The sequence below is a fragment of the Camelus ferus genome, chromosome X (genome assembly GCF_009834535.1).
Source record: "Camelus ferus isolate YT-003-E chromosome X, BCGSAC_Cfer_1.0, whole genome shotgun sequence".
NCBI classification, from domain to species: Eukaryota; Metazoa; Chordata; class Mammalia; order Artiodactyla; family Camelidae; genus Camelus; species Camelus ferus.
In genome coordinates, this window is record NC_045732.1 from 51,665,586 (window position 1) to 51,683,621 (window position 18,036).

General features: G+C 35.7%; 1 protein-coding gene across 1 annotated transcript in view; it reads right to left on the reverse strand.

Moving 5' to 3' along the window:
- LOC102507511 (sodium/hydrogen exchanger 2) overlaps window positions 1–18,036 on the reverse strand; it is a 62,396-nt gene that overhangs the window by 23,321 nt on the left and 21,039 nt on the right. The window contains exons 4-5 of the mRNA XM_006194491.2: window positions 16,645–16,862; window positions 13,189–13,385 (exon numbers count right to left, since the gene is read on the reverse strand). Coding sequence (XP_006194553.2) covers window positions 13,189–13,385; window positions 16,645–16,862 — 415 coding nt within the window. The remainder of the gene's footprint in view (window positions 1–13,188; window positions 13,386–16,644; window positions 16,863–18,036) is intronic.

Sequence of the window (18,036 nt, forward strand, 5' to 3'; positions counted from 1 at the left end):
ACACTTTGAAAAATGCATCCCCATAAAGCTTCTATCTTCATGTTATTTCAGAAATGTAGGAAGAAGTAGGTAATAATGTCCATTAATGTTAAGGTTGAAACTTAAAAGAAACTCAGGGGTGTCCTAGCTCTTCATCAGCTCTTCGGCACTTTCAAATGATCAAAATGTTCCAATTTGGAACTATGCAATTTTTTGTAAATGTATCTGAATTGCCCAAAGTCAGGGGATCATCCTATTCACATGGTTTTCATAAGTAATTTTCTATAATTCACGCTTTTTTAGATGACATTTGCGTTGTGTGATTCCACTAAATTCATTCTGACATTTGAAAAATTATCATACAGTGCTTTCATGGGATAGAACTACATCCTTTAACAGTGTTTATCACAGGCAAAAAGCTTCTCAGTGTGAGCAGGTCTGCTTAATGAGCTGTCTTTTAAAAGGTTGACTCCATATTTGCATTTTTTAAACCCATCCACACTACTCTCCATCTTCACTTACCTTAATACATTCTATTCAGCCTACCTGGAATAGATCAAAATTAATATTTCTAAAATAAAGATGTCAAACCAACCTGACTCAGTGACATTTCCTCATATAGAGAATTTTATGTATTTTGTACAATTATACTCTGGTTATCTGAAGATGTGAAATACAGGTGAGGGACAAAATTTTATTCCAAATGGTCTGTATGGAATCTCTGTAGTAACTAGCATATCTAGTTAAATGAAGTATTGAATAAATCAAGGCCATGGTTTTAAAGAAATGGACTTGATTTCAAAGCTCTACTACATATGTTCATAATTTATATCCATACTCCAAATTAACTTTTATTTACAATTTATTCACTTATTTCTTTATTTCACAGATATTCATTGCACATTTCATTGGAGCCCATACTAGAAGACTCTGAGTATATGGTGACAAATGAACCATACGTATTTCCTGCATTTATGGAACTCACCCAAGTAAAGGAGACAGACATCATACAAGTGCAGATGAAAATAACTAAAAGATTGATTGATAGATAGATAGATAATAGATACAGTGATATAGCCTATGAAGGTGTTAAAACAAAACAATAGGCCCAAAATGGAGATGCTTATCCTAAGCCCCAAACCATCAAACCAACACTTAAACTTATTATGGTTTCAGGTCTCCCAGAAATGGAATCAAACCAGTCAGGAATCGCCTGATCAGCACAGGTTAGGTAATCTGCCATACAGACCCCTGCAACCAACTAAAGGAAAGTAACCCAACAATAACCAATCTGTTTTTTTGCCTAGTATAACTTCCTTGCTCCTGCTTCCTTCTGCCTATGAGTCTTTCATTTTGTACAGCTCCTTGGAACTCTCATCTGTTACATTGAATGCTGCCTGATTCATGAATTATAAAGTTAATAAGATGTTTTAAATTTACGCAGTTGAATTTTGGTTTTTCAACAAAGGAAAACAGATCTAAGGTGAAATGATCAGAACAACAAGGGGAATCCACCTACACAGAGTGGTCTGGGAAGCTTCTCTGAGGAGATTGTATATAGCTTCTCTGAGGACTGAAGGATAAAAGGAAGACAGACATGCAAGGAACTTAGGAGACAGTGTATTAAGGAGAGGAAATGACATGTTGGAAAGCCTCAAGCTGACAAAAAGTTTGTCAAATTTGGAGCACTTAAAAGGCTGTTAAGCATAGTGGACAAGAGGGAGAATGGCCCAAAAACATGAGGCTTAAAAGGTAGACATGAGCTATATTTGTCACAGTTTATAGCCATGCTAAGTATTTTGGATTTCATTAAATATTCGAAAAGAATCAATAGAAGAATTTTGGAAGGTAAGAAATACAATTTGTTACAAAAACATTGCTTTTGTTTCTCTGGGGATAACAGATTGAAAGACGAAAGGAAAATGGAAGATTTTAAGGCAGTTCAGGAAAATTTAGAGAAGATGGCAGAGTAGAAGGGCCCTCGCAGCTCACCCTTTCCCACAAATGCACCAAGACCCACATCCACAGACCCACTCATCCAACCAGAGCACCTGCGGAACTCCGACAGAACATCGCCCTCTTCAAAAGATAAAGACGCCATAAATCTTGTAGGAGAAAAGGAAAAAAGAAAGAACAAAAGGCAAAGCAGAGCAGGAAGGGCCCCGCGGGGAGGGAGAGGCAAAGAGGACTGGTGCTCACTCGCTGGGTCTCCCCTCTCCAACTGAGAGGCCAGCAGGACGGAGGGGGGCCTCCGAGGCTCGGATCTGTACAGAGCAGCCCTTGACTGACAGAACTAAGTTAAACGGGCACAGAGGGTTCCCCCAACACCCAGCCTGAGACGTGGGCCAGCAGCTGGGGGCAGGGCCAAGCTGCCCGAGCCGGGCAGAGAATGGGGGCAGCTGCACTGAGGCAGCCCCGGGGGAATGCAAGGGGCTGTGCACCATGGCTGTCGGTGTACAGGGCAGAACAATCTGGGACCTCCATAAAACAGCAAGGTTGATGTGCTCTCGGGGGAAGGGTGCACACCCCCATCTCTGAAAACCCGCGGAAAGTTTTCTGGGAAAGAGAGGCAGGGCTCAGGCACAGCAGCTATATCCTCCGGCCCTTAGCACCCAGGTGGGGCTGGGACAAAACGTGCATCCGCACCCAAAAGGCTTAGCAGCCTCAAATGCCAGACTGAGACTTGCCTACAGCCCGAGGCAGATAGGATCCTTCCATCCTGGTCCCTCAGAGAACTTGCTCCACAAAGACAAACAAGGAGCTGAGCTTTGGCCCAGAGGAGGGGCAAAGCTATCCCTCGGTCTTCCCCGAGCCCACCTGCGGAGCGCCAACCATAGGCAGAGCGCACAGCCACACAGAGCAGCGGAGATACCAGCGCCAGGAGCGGGAGAGCCGCCCCCCGCCTTTCGGGCAGGAACAAAGCCCCTGACTGCTGTGCTGGGAGGAGGGACGACCCTCCCTCCTACCTGTCCAGTCTGCAACATCTCACTGCGGCATCAGGAGGGGGCAGTGACCCGCCCGCCCACAACAGAGGAGAGCTACACCTGACCCAGTGTTAGGAGGAGGCGCGATCTGCTGGCCAACAGGTACTGGGAGCAGCATAGAAGAGGGCGCCAATGGAGGGCCTCTGAAAACAGCAAGCTGAGCTTCCAAAACAGGAGGAAGACAGAAAGACTTCACATTAAAAGCACACAGACTCCAGGAGAACACCAACACCCCCCCTTTTTTTAAAATCTGTTTTTACCTGTTCTATTTTCTATTAGCCTCTTAAGTTTTACTTCTTAATTCATTTCTATTTCTCTTGGGTTTTGATGTCCTGCTATTGATTAGACACAGGTTTCAAATACATCTATTCATCTACCCCCCCTTTTTTTTTAAAGTTTTAAAAGGACGTCTCAACCCGATTAATACTCTGCTTCAATTCGCTCTTCTATTAAACATTAAACACTGTTTTCAAATCCTCTTTCTCCCTTCTTTTAAAATTATTTCTCTCTCTTATTTTTTTTCTTTTTTTCCTATCTTCTATTCCTAAATAGGCATCAGATAGATAAACTCCTTAAGGACCAAAATAGACAACTGATACTCCATAAACCACAGTGCCAGAGAGGTATGAGCAAGATGAAGAAGCAGAGAAACCTTTCCCAATTAAAAGAACAAGAGAAATCCCCTGAAAGAAAGATCAATGAAATAGATATTGATAGCCTACTAGATCAAGATTTCAAAAAAGGAGTGATCAAATTGCTGAAGGAATTAAAAGAGACAGTGTTTAGAGATATAAAATATGTCAAAAATGAAATTGAAGCTATAAAGAAGAGCCAAGTAGAATGCTTAAACTCATTGACAGAGATGAGGAATGATCTAAAAACTGTGCAAAGCCAACTAGATAATACAGAGGAACGAATTAGTGATCTAGAAGACAGGGCAATAGAAAGCACCAATTCAGAAGAACTACAAGATAAGAAAATAAAAAATAATGAAAATAGCATAAGGGACCTATGGGATAATATAAAGCTTCCCAATCTTCGCATAATAGGGGTCCCAGAAGGAGAAGAAAGATCAAAGCAGGTTGAAAAGGTTTTTGAAGAAATCATGACTGAAAACTTCCCAAACTTAAAGAAGGAATCAGATACCCAAGCACAGGAAGCTCAGAGGGTCCCAAACAGGAAGAACCCATATAGGCCCACATCAAGACATATCATAATCAAGATGGTCAGAGTCATGGATAAAGAAATGATCCTAAAGGCAGCAAGACAAAAGCAAAGAGTAAGTTATAAGGGAACCCCCATAAGGCTCTCAGCTGATTTTTCTACACAAACACTACAGGCCAGAAGGGAGTGACAACATATATTCAAAGCCCTGAATGAAAAAAAGATGCAGCCTAGGATATTTTATCCAGCAAGGCTATCCTTTAGGATAGAAGGAGAAATAAAGAGTTTCACAGAAAAAACAAAAGCTGCAGGAGTTTAGCAACAGTATACTCATGCTAAAAGAAATATTTAAAGGGCTATTCTAAATAGAAAAGCAGCAGGATGCTACAGGAATGAGAAACTCACAACTGGAAAGGTGATAACACATGAATTACAAATAATGTAAACATGAAATTATAAAAGAAGACATACAAATCACTGAGAGTGGGAGAGGGAGGCAGGGAAGTATAGAATATATTCTTTTCTTTCTTTTCAAATTTTTTTTAACAGTAAAAAAATTTACTGTTAAAGACCTCATGGGTTAGAGATCATGTTACTATCAGTTTAATAAAACAGTTATAGTAATGGGCTAATAGATTTAGAAAAAAGGGTAACCACAAGCCAAAAACTTACAAGGGAGTCACAAAAATTAAATAAAATCCATGATAATACAAAGGAAAATTACCAAACCACAAAAGGAAGAAGAAAGGAACAAAGAGAATATACCAATTCAACTGCAAAGATAAGTTCAAAATGGCAATAAACACACATCTATCATTAATTACTGTAAATGTTAATGGACTTAATGATCCAGTCAAAAGACATAGAGTGGCAGACTGGATAATAAAGCAAGAACCTTCAATATGCTGCATACAAGAGACCCACTTTAGGGAGAAGGATAAATACAGATTGAGAGTGAAAGGATGGAAAATGATATTCCATGCAAATGGAAAAGCCAAAAAAGCAGGTATTGCAGTACTGATTTCAGACAAAATAGACTTTAAAACAAAGGCCATAAAGAAAGATAAAGAAGGACGTTTTATAATGATTAAAGGAGTGATACAAGATGAGGATATTACACTCGTTAATATATATGCACTCAATATAGGAGCACCTAAGTACATACAAGAATTACTAATAGAGATAAAGGGGGATATTGATGGGAATACAATCATAGTTGGAGATTTTAACACTGCATTAACATCACTAGACAGATCTTCCAGACAGAAAATAAACAAGGCAACAGAGAAATTAAATACTACAATAGAAAAACTAGATTTGGTGGATATTTTCAGAGCATTACACCCACAAAAAATAGGATATACATTCTTTTCAAGTGCATAAGGAACATTTTCCAGGATCAATCATGTACTTGGGCACAAAAGAAACCTCAACAATTTTAAGAAGATAGAAATTATCTCAAGCATCTTTACTGACCACAATGCCATGAAACTGGAAATCAACAACAGAGAAACAAAGGAGAAAAAAAAAGGAAAGCACGGAGATTAAACAATATGTTATTGAAAAAACAATGGGTCAATGAGGAAATCAAAGCTGAAATTAAAAAATACCTTGAGACAAATGAAAATAAAAGCACAACCACTCAAAACCTATGGGACACAGCAAAGGCACTGCTAAGAGGGAAGTTTATAGCGATACAGGCCTTCCTCAAAAAAGAAGAACAATCTCAAAAAAACAATTTAACCCACCACCTGAATGAATTATAAGAAGAAGAACAAAAAGCCCCAAAAAGCAGCAGAAGGAAGGAAATAATAAAGATCAGAGAGGAATTAAATACAATAGAGATTAACAAGACCATAGAAAAAATCAACCAAACCAAAAGCTGGTTTTTTGAAAAAGTAAATAAAATCGACAAACCTCTGGCCAAACTCACAAAGAAGAAAAAAGAGAGAGCACAAATTAGCAAAATAAGAAAGGAAAATGGAGAAATTACAACAAACAAAATAGAAATACAGAATATCATATGAGAATATTATGAAAATCTATATGGAACCAAACTGGATAACCTAGAGGAGATGGACAATTTTCTGGAAACTTTCTGTCCACCAAGACTGAATCAAGAAGAATCTGAACACTTGAACAATCTGACCACTAGAAAGGAAATAGAAATAGCAATAAAAAACCTCCCTACAAATAAAAGTCCAGGACCGGACGGCTTCACCGGGGAATTCTACCAAACATACAAAGAAGAACTCATACCAGTCCTTCTCAAACTCTTCCAGACAATTGAAAAGGAGGGAATACTCCCAAACTCATTCTATGAAGCCACCATCACCCTGATACCAAAACCAGGCAAAGACACTACCAAAAAAGAGAATTATAGGCCAATATCACTGATGAACATAGGTGCCAAAATCCTCACCAAAATTTTAGCAAATAGAATCCAACAACACATAAAAAAGATTATACATCATGACCAAGTGGGGTTCATCCCAGGGACACAAGGCTGGTTCAACATAAGCAAATCAATCAGTGTAATACATCACATCAACAAGAGAAAGGACAAAAACCACATGATCATCTCAATCGATGCAGAAAAAGCATTTGATAAAGTTCAACACCCATTTATGATAAAAATTCTCGCCAAAGTGTGTATAGAGGGAACATATCTCAACATAATAAAAGCTATATATGACAAACGTACAGCCAGCATAGTACTCAACGGTGAAAAACTCAAAGGCTTCCCACTAAAATCCGGGACAAGACAAGGATGCCCACTATCACCACTCCTATTCAACATAGTCCTGGAAGTCCTAGCCACAGCAGTCAGGCAAGAGAAAGAAATAAAAGGGATCCAAATTGGAAAAGAAGAGGTAGAAGTGTCACTATATGCCAATGACAAGTTACTATATATTGAAAACCCTAAAAGGTCCACACAAAAGCTACTAGAGCTGATTGAAGAATTCAGCAAGGTAGCAGGTTACAAAATTAACGTTCAAAAATCAGTTGCATTTCTTTACACTAACGATAAATCAACAGAAGAAGAAAGTAAAGAAACAATCCCCTTTAAAATAGCACCCAAAATAATAAAATATCTGGGAATAAATCTAACCAAGGAGGTGAAAGAATTATACACAGAAAACTATAAACCATTGATGAAGGAAATTAAAGAAGACTTTAAAAAATGGAAAGATATTCCATGCTCTTGGATTGGAAGAATCAATATTGTTAAAACAGTCATACTGCCTAAGGCAATCTACAGATTTAATGCAATCCCTATCCAATTACCCAGGACATATTTCACAGAACTAGAAAAAATCATAATAAAATTCATATGGAACCATCAAAGACCTAGAATTGCCAAAGCATTACTGAAGAGAAAGAAAGAGGCTAGAGGAATAACTCTCCCAGTCTTCAGACAGTTCTATAGAGCTACAGTCATCAAGACAGCATGGTATTGGTACCAAAACAGACATATAGACCAATGGAACAGAATAGAGAGCCCAGAAATCAACCCACAAACTTTTGGTCAACTCATCTTTGACAAAGGAGGCAAGAATATACATTGGAATAAAGACAGTCTCTTCAGCAAATGGTGTTGGGAAAACTGGACAGCAGCATGTAAAACAATGAAGCTAGAACACTCCCTTACACCATATGCAAAAATCAACTCAAAATGGATTAAAGACTTAAACATAAGACAAGATACAATAAACCGCCTAGAGGAAAACATAGGCAAAACATTATCTGACATACATTTCAAAAATTTTCTCCTAGAAGAAATAAAAGCAAGAATAAACAAATGGGACCTAATGAAACTTACAAGCTTCTGCACAGCAAAGGAAACCAGAAATAAAACAAGAAGAAAACCAACGGAATGGGAGAAAATTTTTGCAAATGAAACCGACAAAGGCTTGATCTCCAGAATATATAAGCAGCTCATACGACTCAATAAGAAAAAAATAAACAACCCAATCCAAAAATGGGCAGAAGACCTAAACAAGCAATTCTCCAAGGAAGACATACAAATGATCAAAAAGCACATGAAAAAATGCTCAGTATCACTAATTATCAGAGAAATGCAAATCAAAACTACAATGAGGTATCACCTCACACCAGTCAGAATGGCCGTCATTCAAAAATCCACAAATGACAAATGCTGGAGTGGCTGTGGAGAAAGGGGAACCCTCCTACACTGCTGGTGGGAATGCAGTTTGGTGCAACCACTATGGAAAACAGTATGGAGATTCCTCAAAAGACTAGGAATAGACTTACCATATGACCCAGGAATCCCACTCCTGCACTTATATCAAGAGGGACACTACTTCAGGATGACACCTGCAACCCAATGTTCATAGCAGCACTATTTACAATAGCCAAAACATGGAAACAGCCTAAATGTCCATCAACAGGTGACTGGATAAAGAAGAAGTGGTATATTTATACAATGGAATACTACTCAGCCATAAAAACCAACAACATAATGCCATTTGCAGCAACATGGATGCTCCTGGAGAATGTCATTCTATGTTAAGTAAGCCAGGAAGAGAAAGAAAAATACCATATGAGATAACTCATATGTGGAATCTAAAAAAGAAAAACAAAAACAAACAAAGAAACAAACAAAAACAAAGCGTAAATAAAGGACAGATATAGACTCACAGACAGAGAATACAGACTTGTGGTTGCCAGGGTGGTGGAGGGTGGGAAGGGATAGACTGGGATTTCAAAATTGTAGACTAGATAAACAAGATTACACTGTATAGCACAGGGAAATATACACAAAATGTTATGATAACTCACAGAGAAAAAAGTGTGACAATGAGTGTGTATATGTCCATGAATGACTGAAAAATTGTGCTGAACACTGGAATTTGACACAACATTGTAAAATGATTATAAATCAATGAAAAATGTTAAAAAAAAAAAAAAGGCAGTTCAGGAAACAGTTTGGACTAAGATGATGTCAATTGGAATGGAGAATAGCATAGAGATTCCACAAGGAGACAATACAAGAATATTCATGGCAACACAATTTGTAAAACCAAAAAAGAAAAGAGAAACAAAAAAAGTATCATTTGAAATGACAATGAATAAATAAATTGGTCTACAATCATAAAATACAATATTGTAGAGCACTGAAAATGAATGAGCTACAACTACTCACAACTATGTGAATAAATATTGGTAATAAAATGTTAACAAATCAAAAAAATTCCAGAAAGCTACATGCAAAACATACATATATACACATCCTTCACATACACACTTTTATAAAGTTAAAAAACAATTTAAACTGATTAATATATTATTTATGTGTATGTGCCTATATGTGTAATACATGATTTCAAAAACTACTTTTTAAAAAACAAGAGAATGGTAAATGGTAAATTCAGAATATCAGTTACTTGTGTGAGACAGAGGCAAGAAAACTGTATAGAAGTGCATTGAATGGGTAATTATTAACTTTCTATTTCTTAGGTTGTGTTGTGTTCACAGCTGTTAAAAGTATTAAATAAATGAATAAATGTCACATATGGGCCAATGTTTCTATTGTGTCATGAATCAAAATATATTATTAATATAATTCTGCATATCTGGAAAAATTTTAAATCAAATACTATATTGAAGATTATATTTTGGAGTTTGAAACCATAGGGTTTGATGTAGGGGATAAGTTAGAGGGAATAATCAATGATGCATTCCACATTTCTGGCTTTAGTAATCGGGTAGATGTTAGTGCCATTAACTAAGATAGGATTAAAACAGATGAGGATCAGATTTGACCTCTGTAGACATATTGCCTGTGTGGACAAAAAAAAATGTTGCCTGCCATTTCAGAAAATAATGAATACTGCCTGCCATCTAGCCACCCCTAGTGATGTGCCCTGAAAGGAAAGCAGGGTAGAGAAAAACAGGATACTGGCCCTAGATAGTTAAGATGCATATCAAAGGAGTAATTTCAATGAGCCTAGACTCTTGCATCTTCTCAAACACAGAAAAGAACAATAAGCAGTAATTTTTTGATGTTCTACTACATGTTTTTTCAGTAAAAAGTCTTATATAACCTGGCTCTCTCTTACTTCTCTGGAACAGTTTCTCAGAGCTGTCTGAGAGACTGTTTCCCAATCTATAGAGCTCCGTAAGTTCCCCAAACAAAACATAACTCACAGCTTTTAGGTTATGTCTTTTTTCAGTTGACAGCTCTGATGTTCTTGTGAGACATCCAAGTAGAAGTATGAAGTAACAATTTAATATAAACATCTAGACCTCAGAGTAGATATCTGAACTAGATTTAGAAGTCGTCAGAATTTATATTGCATTTGAAGCTATGAAAATGAATATAAACACCTAATGAAAAATTATAATAGAACAGGATGTTAAGGACGTAATACTGGAGATCTCCCACACTTAGAGACCCAAAAAAAGAGAATCAGCCTGCAAAGAAGTCTATGAAATGCCCAGAAAGACAGAAACACTAGGAGGGTATGACGTCAAAAAAGCAAAAAAGAAAGCACTTCAAGAAAGAAGGAGTCCATTGTATAAAACTCTGCTGACAAGTTTCATAATATTAAGACAAAAGAATATGTCCTAATTTGACACTATAGAAGCTAGCAGAGACTTTTTGGCAAGAATAATTTCAGTGGAATAGTGAGAGCAGAATCCAAATTGTAGTTAAGTGGAACTGACAACCTGAGGCAGCATATGAAAATAAGTTTCTTAATAATAATAATAATAGTAACAATAATATCTTATAAACATAAAGTGCTTTTAAACTTATATTACTATTTGATCTTTATAACAAAATAGAGGGAAAGATAGGTCCTGTATCCCCTTTCTCCAAAAAAATATAAAGGATGTTGAGTAATCAATAAGATGTTCGTGATTAGAAAGCTCATCTAAATGTCCATCAACAGATGACTAGATAAAGTTGTGGTATATATTTGAACCATGGGATACTACTCAGCCACAAAAGGAATAAAATAATGCCACTTGCAGTAACATGGAGGGACCTTAAGATAGTCACTCTAAGTGAAGTAAGCCAGAAAGAGAAAGAAAAATACACATGATATCACTTATAAGTGGAATCTAAAAAAAAAGACAAACAAACTTATTTACAAGACAGAAACAGACTCTCAGACATAGAACACAAACTTATGGTTACCAGGAGGGAAATGGGGTGGGAAGGGATAAATTGGGAGTTTGAGATTTGCAGATACGAACTACTATATATAAAATAGATATACGACAAGTATAGCACAGGGAACTATATTCAATATTTTGTAGTAAATTATGCTGAAAAAGAATATGAAAACAAATATATGTATGTTCATGTATGACTGAAGCATTACGCTGTACACCAGAATTGACACAACATTGTAAACTGACTATATATATGATATAAAACTGACTATATATATATAAAAGAAAGCTCATCTGGAATGAAGTTGTGATTAGCACCAGTTCTTCTGATTTCAGCTCTGGTCCTCTTTCTCCCTCAAGAAGAATAAAGGGGTAAAAATGGTCAGATGATTACAAAGCATGTCCAGTACATCACAGAAAAAAATTCAAAGATATGTTCTACTCATGGTGGACCAGACTCATTTGCCTGAATCACATCATGGCAATTTTATTAATCACCAATAAATAAAATATAACATTGTACTTTTGTTTTCTTTTCCCTCCTGGGTCTTAATTCTTTAAAAAAATTAAAATTTCTGCAATTATTTTAACCACTAGATGGAGTTGGAACGACACGAGAAATTCTTTATTGTACAATCTACCTACAATTGCAACTAACAACACTCCCTCTAAACACCTGAATTCCACCCAAACTCCCTAATTAGAGTCTTAAGTGGATTACATCATTATTTGAAACAACAGGAAAATGTAAATGTCAAATGATGAAGTCTCTAGGAGTAAAATGTACTTGAATACTTGGAGGAAATGCACAATTAAAGGAGTATATGAATGCTATTGATAAATTATCAGAGATACTAAGTAAGAATTTTAAAATAATGGAAATTGAAAATTGTGGTAGCTCACAGTGAAAAAAATGTGACAATGAATATATGTATGTTCATGTATAACTAAAAAATTGTGCTCTACACTGGAATTTGACACAACATTGTAAAATGAGTATAACTCTATATAAAATGTTAAAAAAAAAAAAGAAAATTAATTCTTTAAAATGACTTTGCATTTTGAAGTTACATTGTTTTACCTGACACATATTAAAGTGAAGATCAGTTAATGTTTAGATAAAAACACAATTTGATTTGGGTTGGTTTAATACACATGATTAAGTTTTAAATGAGGATAAAATAAATGTTGAATCTTAGTCATTTACAAACAAAATAAAACAAAACAAAACAAAATTTAAAACCTAAGAAAATAATCTCACCTGTTATAGAGAAATAATTATTTTGTTTAAAGGGAAGCCTGCCAAACTCACTCACATCTTCTGATTTGTCCTACCCTACCACACACACACACACACACACACACACACACACACACAAATATCCACCATCATTCTCCTAGTTTAAAAAATTCAGCCAAAATTTGAAATACCATCTCATTAAATTACTAAATAGGTTTTTAGATTTTTTTCCAATATTCTTTTGGCCAGTTTTATAAAACTGAAATGCAGTGAATTAGCAATTAGAGACAAATGGTGATATAGACAGGACAAGGAGATAATTCAAGAGGAAAGTTGCCTTAGAATGAAATTCCTAAAGCATTTTATTTATTTCCTCAACTACTCTCAACCCCAACCTTACCTTTTTAAGTAGCTAAAGTGCAGTATTTGTTGTATAGCTATTGGTATCAACCAATTGAATAAATGGCACATTCTTCCCTTCCCCTATTGATTTGAAAATAAATCTCATCTCAGCTTTTGCAGATGTCCTGTTTGAGTTATGGTAGAAGCTATTTCATATGCTATAATTGTCTCCCCCAAATATAAACTGCCTCAGTTAAAGATCCTGAAAGAGAATGTTGGTCCATTCTTAGCCATTTAAGTGGAAGATTTCAAATTGCCCTACTTTATTTTGTTTACCTGAACAATAACAGTGAAGAGGATAACAACTGTGGTTGCTGCAATGAAGAGCTTCTTTCTGGAAAACTCTGGGAGTAGAAAAACAAGGGAGAAACAGATCGCTCCCCTCAGTCCTCCATAGGCTATAATAAATTGGTCCTTTCTGGTGACTGTATTCACATGACATTTGTTCACGAAGAAAGTCAGCACAAGAACTCCTAAATTTTCCAGTAAGAAGAATAGTTGAGTAATTAATCAACAGAAGGAAAAGTGTTACAAATGTGTTCTAATAAATTAGTGTTATACTCGACTGGAATTCTAAGGATTTGTGATGAATAATTTAAAAGTCTAAATTAACTAAGCTATTAAAAGGTTTGTTTCCTCAGAGAGTTTTCTTTAAATAGTTACATTTTGTTTTGGTTGCGTTTTGTTTTTTCCTTATGATTGTTCTCAGTTTTCTTAGAAAGAAGGCAGTGCAACTCCCTTCCTTAGGCCTATGTGGATTAAATCAGGGTATTCTGCAAAAGTAGACTCTGCAAACAGAATATAACATTTTTCTTCAGTCTAATAAATATTACTGAGCTGATCAAAGCTAGTGAACTAAAAATTAAGTAATGTGACCTGTATTGGTTTTAATCTTTAATGAGCCAGGCTTCCAGATTCTTCAAGGTTTTGAAGAAAACTATTTTTATTTCTGCCACCCAGAATCTAGAGTTCCAAGACTCAAGTCTCAAACAGAGCTTTTTATTACTCATGTTTGTCTGTAGTCTCAAAAACCAGCCTTAACCAGGAGAGAAGTAAGTGCTTAGTAATGTACCAGTACTAGTTGAAGGAAACCAGTTAAATCTCTGCCCCACAGATCTCACTCCTAGTGATTATCTTTTGAACATCTTAATGTGAATGAGTTTATAAGATTATTTACTTCAAGACCAGGAAGAGAATGCAAGTTTCCTTGATAGGCTAGCTGAAAGTGGAGGTTCTTACATAAAATTTGAGTTGAAATAAGTTGGCCAACAGACAATTTAGCTAAAATTGATTTGTTTGGAAAAAATCCCAGATGCTCTTCATTGGAGTATATGGTTTGGAGGTCCATGGGAGTAGTCTTGCAGCCTCTAAATATAAGAATTGTGGTTCATTTTTCTGTTTTTAGAAATATTTTAATTTAATTTAAAAATTTTACACAGTGCCAGAAAATGAAAACTTAGTCAAACTCTTAGAGCTGACATAATTAACTTTAAATAAAAGCTATATCTACTGAAATGTTTAGAACTTTGAATTTTCCTTTTGAAAACTCTGTCTCCTTAGCTCTTTTAATTTTCTTTTTTATTACTACAAAAGCAAAGGAAGCTCTTAGAAAAAAACACAGATATGCAAAGGAAGCATATGACACCCATAATCCCACCCATCCAGAGAAAATTATTGCTAACAATTTGGAATAAAACCTTCCAAAGCCACATATGACTGTTTAAATTATTATTTTTCTAATAGTAACTGTTTCCCTACTGTTGAACATTTAGGTTGTTCCAGTACTGCCTAAACATATGTAATAACATTTCTAATCACCCTTCTGCTATATTAAAATTACCAGAATTCAGAAGTAGTGACAGTATATTTATTTGAGGCCAAATTACCATTTTGACTAAATGGAAATTCATCCAGCACACTTTGAGTCAAACTGCATTTGGCCAACTTAGGTGTACTGTGTCAGTAATATTGACATATTGCCAGAATGCTGACTTTTCCGTTTTGTTTATTACTCATCTTATGTTGGTTCCCAAACCAAAGGAATGAGAATATTCTGATGCATCAACTACTAAAATCTTCTAATATTTCAGAATCACAAATATATATATATAGATCTTTTTCCTTTTCTCATACTAGATGTAGTGATTATCTATACATTATAGTTTATAAATAAAATGGTATTAAAAAGAGGATTTGTTTCATCTCATGAATTTTCATACAAACTATATATACAAATCTATAGAAATCTTAGCCTCTGTCTTTGATGTTTACTCTTGCTAGGTCTTAACATTTTGTAGGAAAAACTCCTCAATTATCTCTCATTTTTTTCTTTCCTGTCAGCTATTTTTTTATAGTATATGAGCACAAAGTAGACTTTTTTGATCAGTTTTATTTAAAAAGATGCTTAGATGAAAAAAGAACATTTTACAACCCTAGTGAGATTTTCCAGTGGGCTCAGAATAAACTAGAACTTGCCTTCTGTGAACTTGCATGATGATTTCACTGTTAATGGCCAGCCTAAATACATTTTAATGGATGATAAAGCATACCCTGGCCAGCCTTTTTATTCATCCTTAAAACCCTAAGCAATTTCCCTAATATGCCCCTCAGTATTGCTAGAGTAACTTATAGTCTCCAAAGAAAAGTTTACAACGATTCTGTTCATTTGTGGAGGAGGAGGGAAACAGAGATATAAATGTCAAGAAAAGATGATAAACTATAAACTGAATTCTTATGCAGACTATAAAATGTAAGATTAAAGAGACAGCTCAGTTTAACTAGCAGTGAAGCTGTGATGTTTTCAAGATGAAAAATATGCTCACATGTGTATTTCATTTCAGTACAAATGGAGTACTTTTTTAAAATGTTAAGCATTGAATTAGAAGGTTTAGCTGCAGCCAACTGTAAAATCACACAGTAGGTATAGTTTGGGGGTACCAGATGTCACTCAGCCTCTACTAGGTTTGGAGGAAAAGACATAGATGGTGCGGATTTTCCTGCTGGAGTCAGCATTCCCCATGATACAGTCAGTACTTAAATAATACTGATGCAAACGTTAGCAAGATGCATACATGTGTGTTAGGATAGGAAGTTGAAACAATAGTGCTGAGGGCAGTGGTAACTTTTACTCCTTCTTTGTAAACTAAGGTGAGGCAGGGAGATGTAAATACTCAGAAAGAGAAGAATGAAATCTTTCAGTGCTCACCCTAGCAACAGTAATATTATTGAGTATTAATTCTTAGTAGTAGTACTAGGAGCACCCACAAATTTGTTATAATATTCTATATTATAATAGCACAAGTATTCACAGTAGCAGCAGCAGCAGCAGTAGTAGTAGTAGTAAAAGCTAACATTTAGTGGAAGTTTATGATGTGCCCAGCACTATACTAAGCCCTTTGACTGCTTTATGTCATGTAACTCTCACAATAGCTGCCTGAAGTTGATAGCAATACCACTTCTATTTTACAGTTGAGGACTCTCAGGCTTAGCAGATTATATGACTCAAAGCCATAAGGCTAAGTCGTGAAACTAGAATTTGAATTCAGGTAGTCTTATTCCAGAGCCTGTTACTTAGCCTTGCTATTATGGACCCCCTACATAAGTGAAGATATAAAACAGTCCACTTATGATAAGTAAAGCAAATATAGCATATTGGAATTTTAAATATCTTGCTTCTAATGCAATCCCAAATTAAGCTGACATATTTTACACACAAAACAATATCCACCATACCTAATGCTCTCCAGAAAAGACAGAAAATGACAGTGAAACAAATGTAAGGCCAATTCCATTCATGGTTATTTCCAATGGTAGAAACACCAAGGAAGATGAAGATAAGAGTGTCACTAACACTGCTCCACATCTTCATGAAGTACTTGATAGTGGTGTGGGACTTCTGAGAAATGTTAGCTTCCACATAGCGTTTCATGCTCATAGCACAGGCAATAATTCTAAAGAAGAGGAAAAAATGTGTAAGAGTAATACTTGAATTTAACTTTAAGGGAAAGTGATCACACAAATGGTGTTGAAGACTAAATTAGCATTTCTGTTACTCAAGATGTCTGTCTTTATTCCAGAACATGAAAAACATTTCATTTCTGCAGAATTTATACAGTAACATTTCTAAGACAATAAAATGCTTAGTTTTCAAGATAAATGACAGTTTTTACACTCATTTGTGTGCTGAGAACCACCCGCCTGTTTTATGTTTAACATCATCTAATCAGTCCTCCTTCAATAGGGCTGCACTGACAGATTCTAATCATTGGTTGGCAGCAAATCACTCAGAGGCAGGGGCTAATAATGAGAAATATTACATACTTGTAGCCTCTAAAGTACTGTAATCAATAATCAATACTAATCAATTCTAATCAATAAAGCATTTTTTGATGCTTAGGGAAGGTTTTACTGTTTTATTCTATTCACTATGCTTTCAAAATTATGTTTTATATTCCTACTTAATCATCTTTTTCAAGTCTTCCTCAAGAGTATTTCATTGCACCTTCAATCCATCAAAACGGTTTCTGGCCTGCAAGACTTTCTTACGACTCTTACTCATTTAAGGGTCAGATATTTAGATATTTTCTTAATAACTGGAAGCAGGGGAGCGGGAGAGTAGGAAGAACATTGTATATAGGATGATCAACAACCTGTTGGCATCCCATACTAAGTAATGTTTAAATTACTTTCTACTGAAGTGCACACAAGTGCACTCATTTCACAGAAAACAGATGTTCTTTCACCTCCAATATAACCTTTTTAAAATGCAAAACTCCCAGAAAATGGCTCACATTAAAAGCCATAAGGGTATGAATGCCAAACTAGGAATCTGAGAGGCAGACCAAGGATATGAGTCAGCTTTGTAGATTGTAAATCCTCAGTTTTGCCCAGGACCAGCTCAGACTAAACAAATAGTTCTAAATCCCGTAATGTGATACTCAAGGCATAAAAACCATCAGTTGCTAATACTTAGTTCAAACTAATCTACCCTGGAAATCTACCCTGAAAATAGCCAGAGGTTTATCATATGTAAAACTCAGAGAAGTAGGTAAAACAATGATTAGCAAGGAATTAGAGTCAAATTTCAGCTCTGGTTAAACCAGACTCACAAAGGGAGCTTTGAAA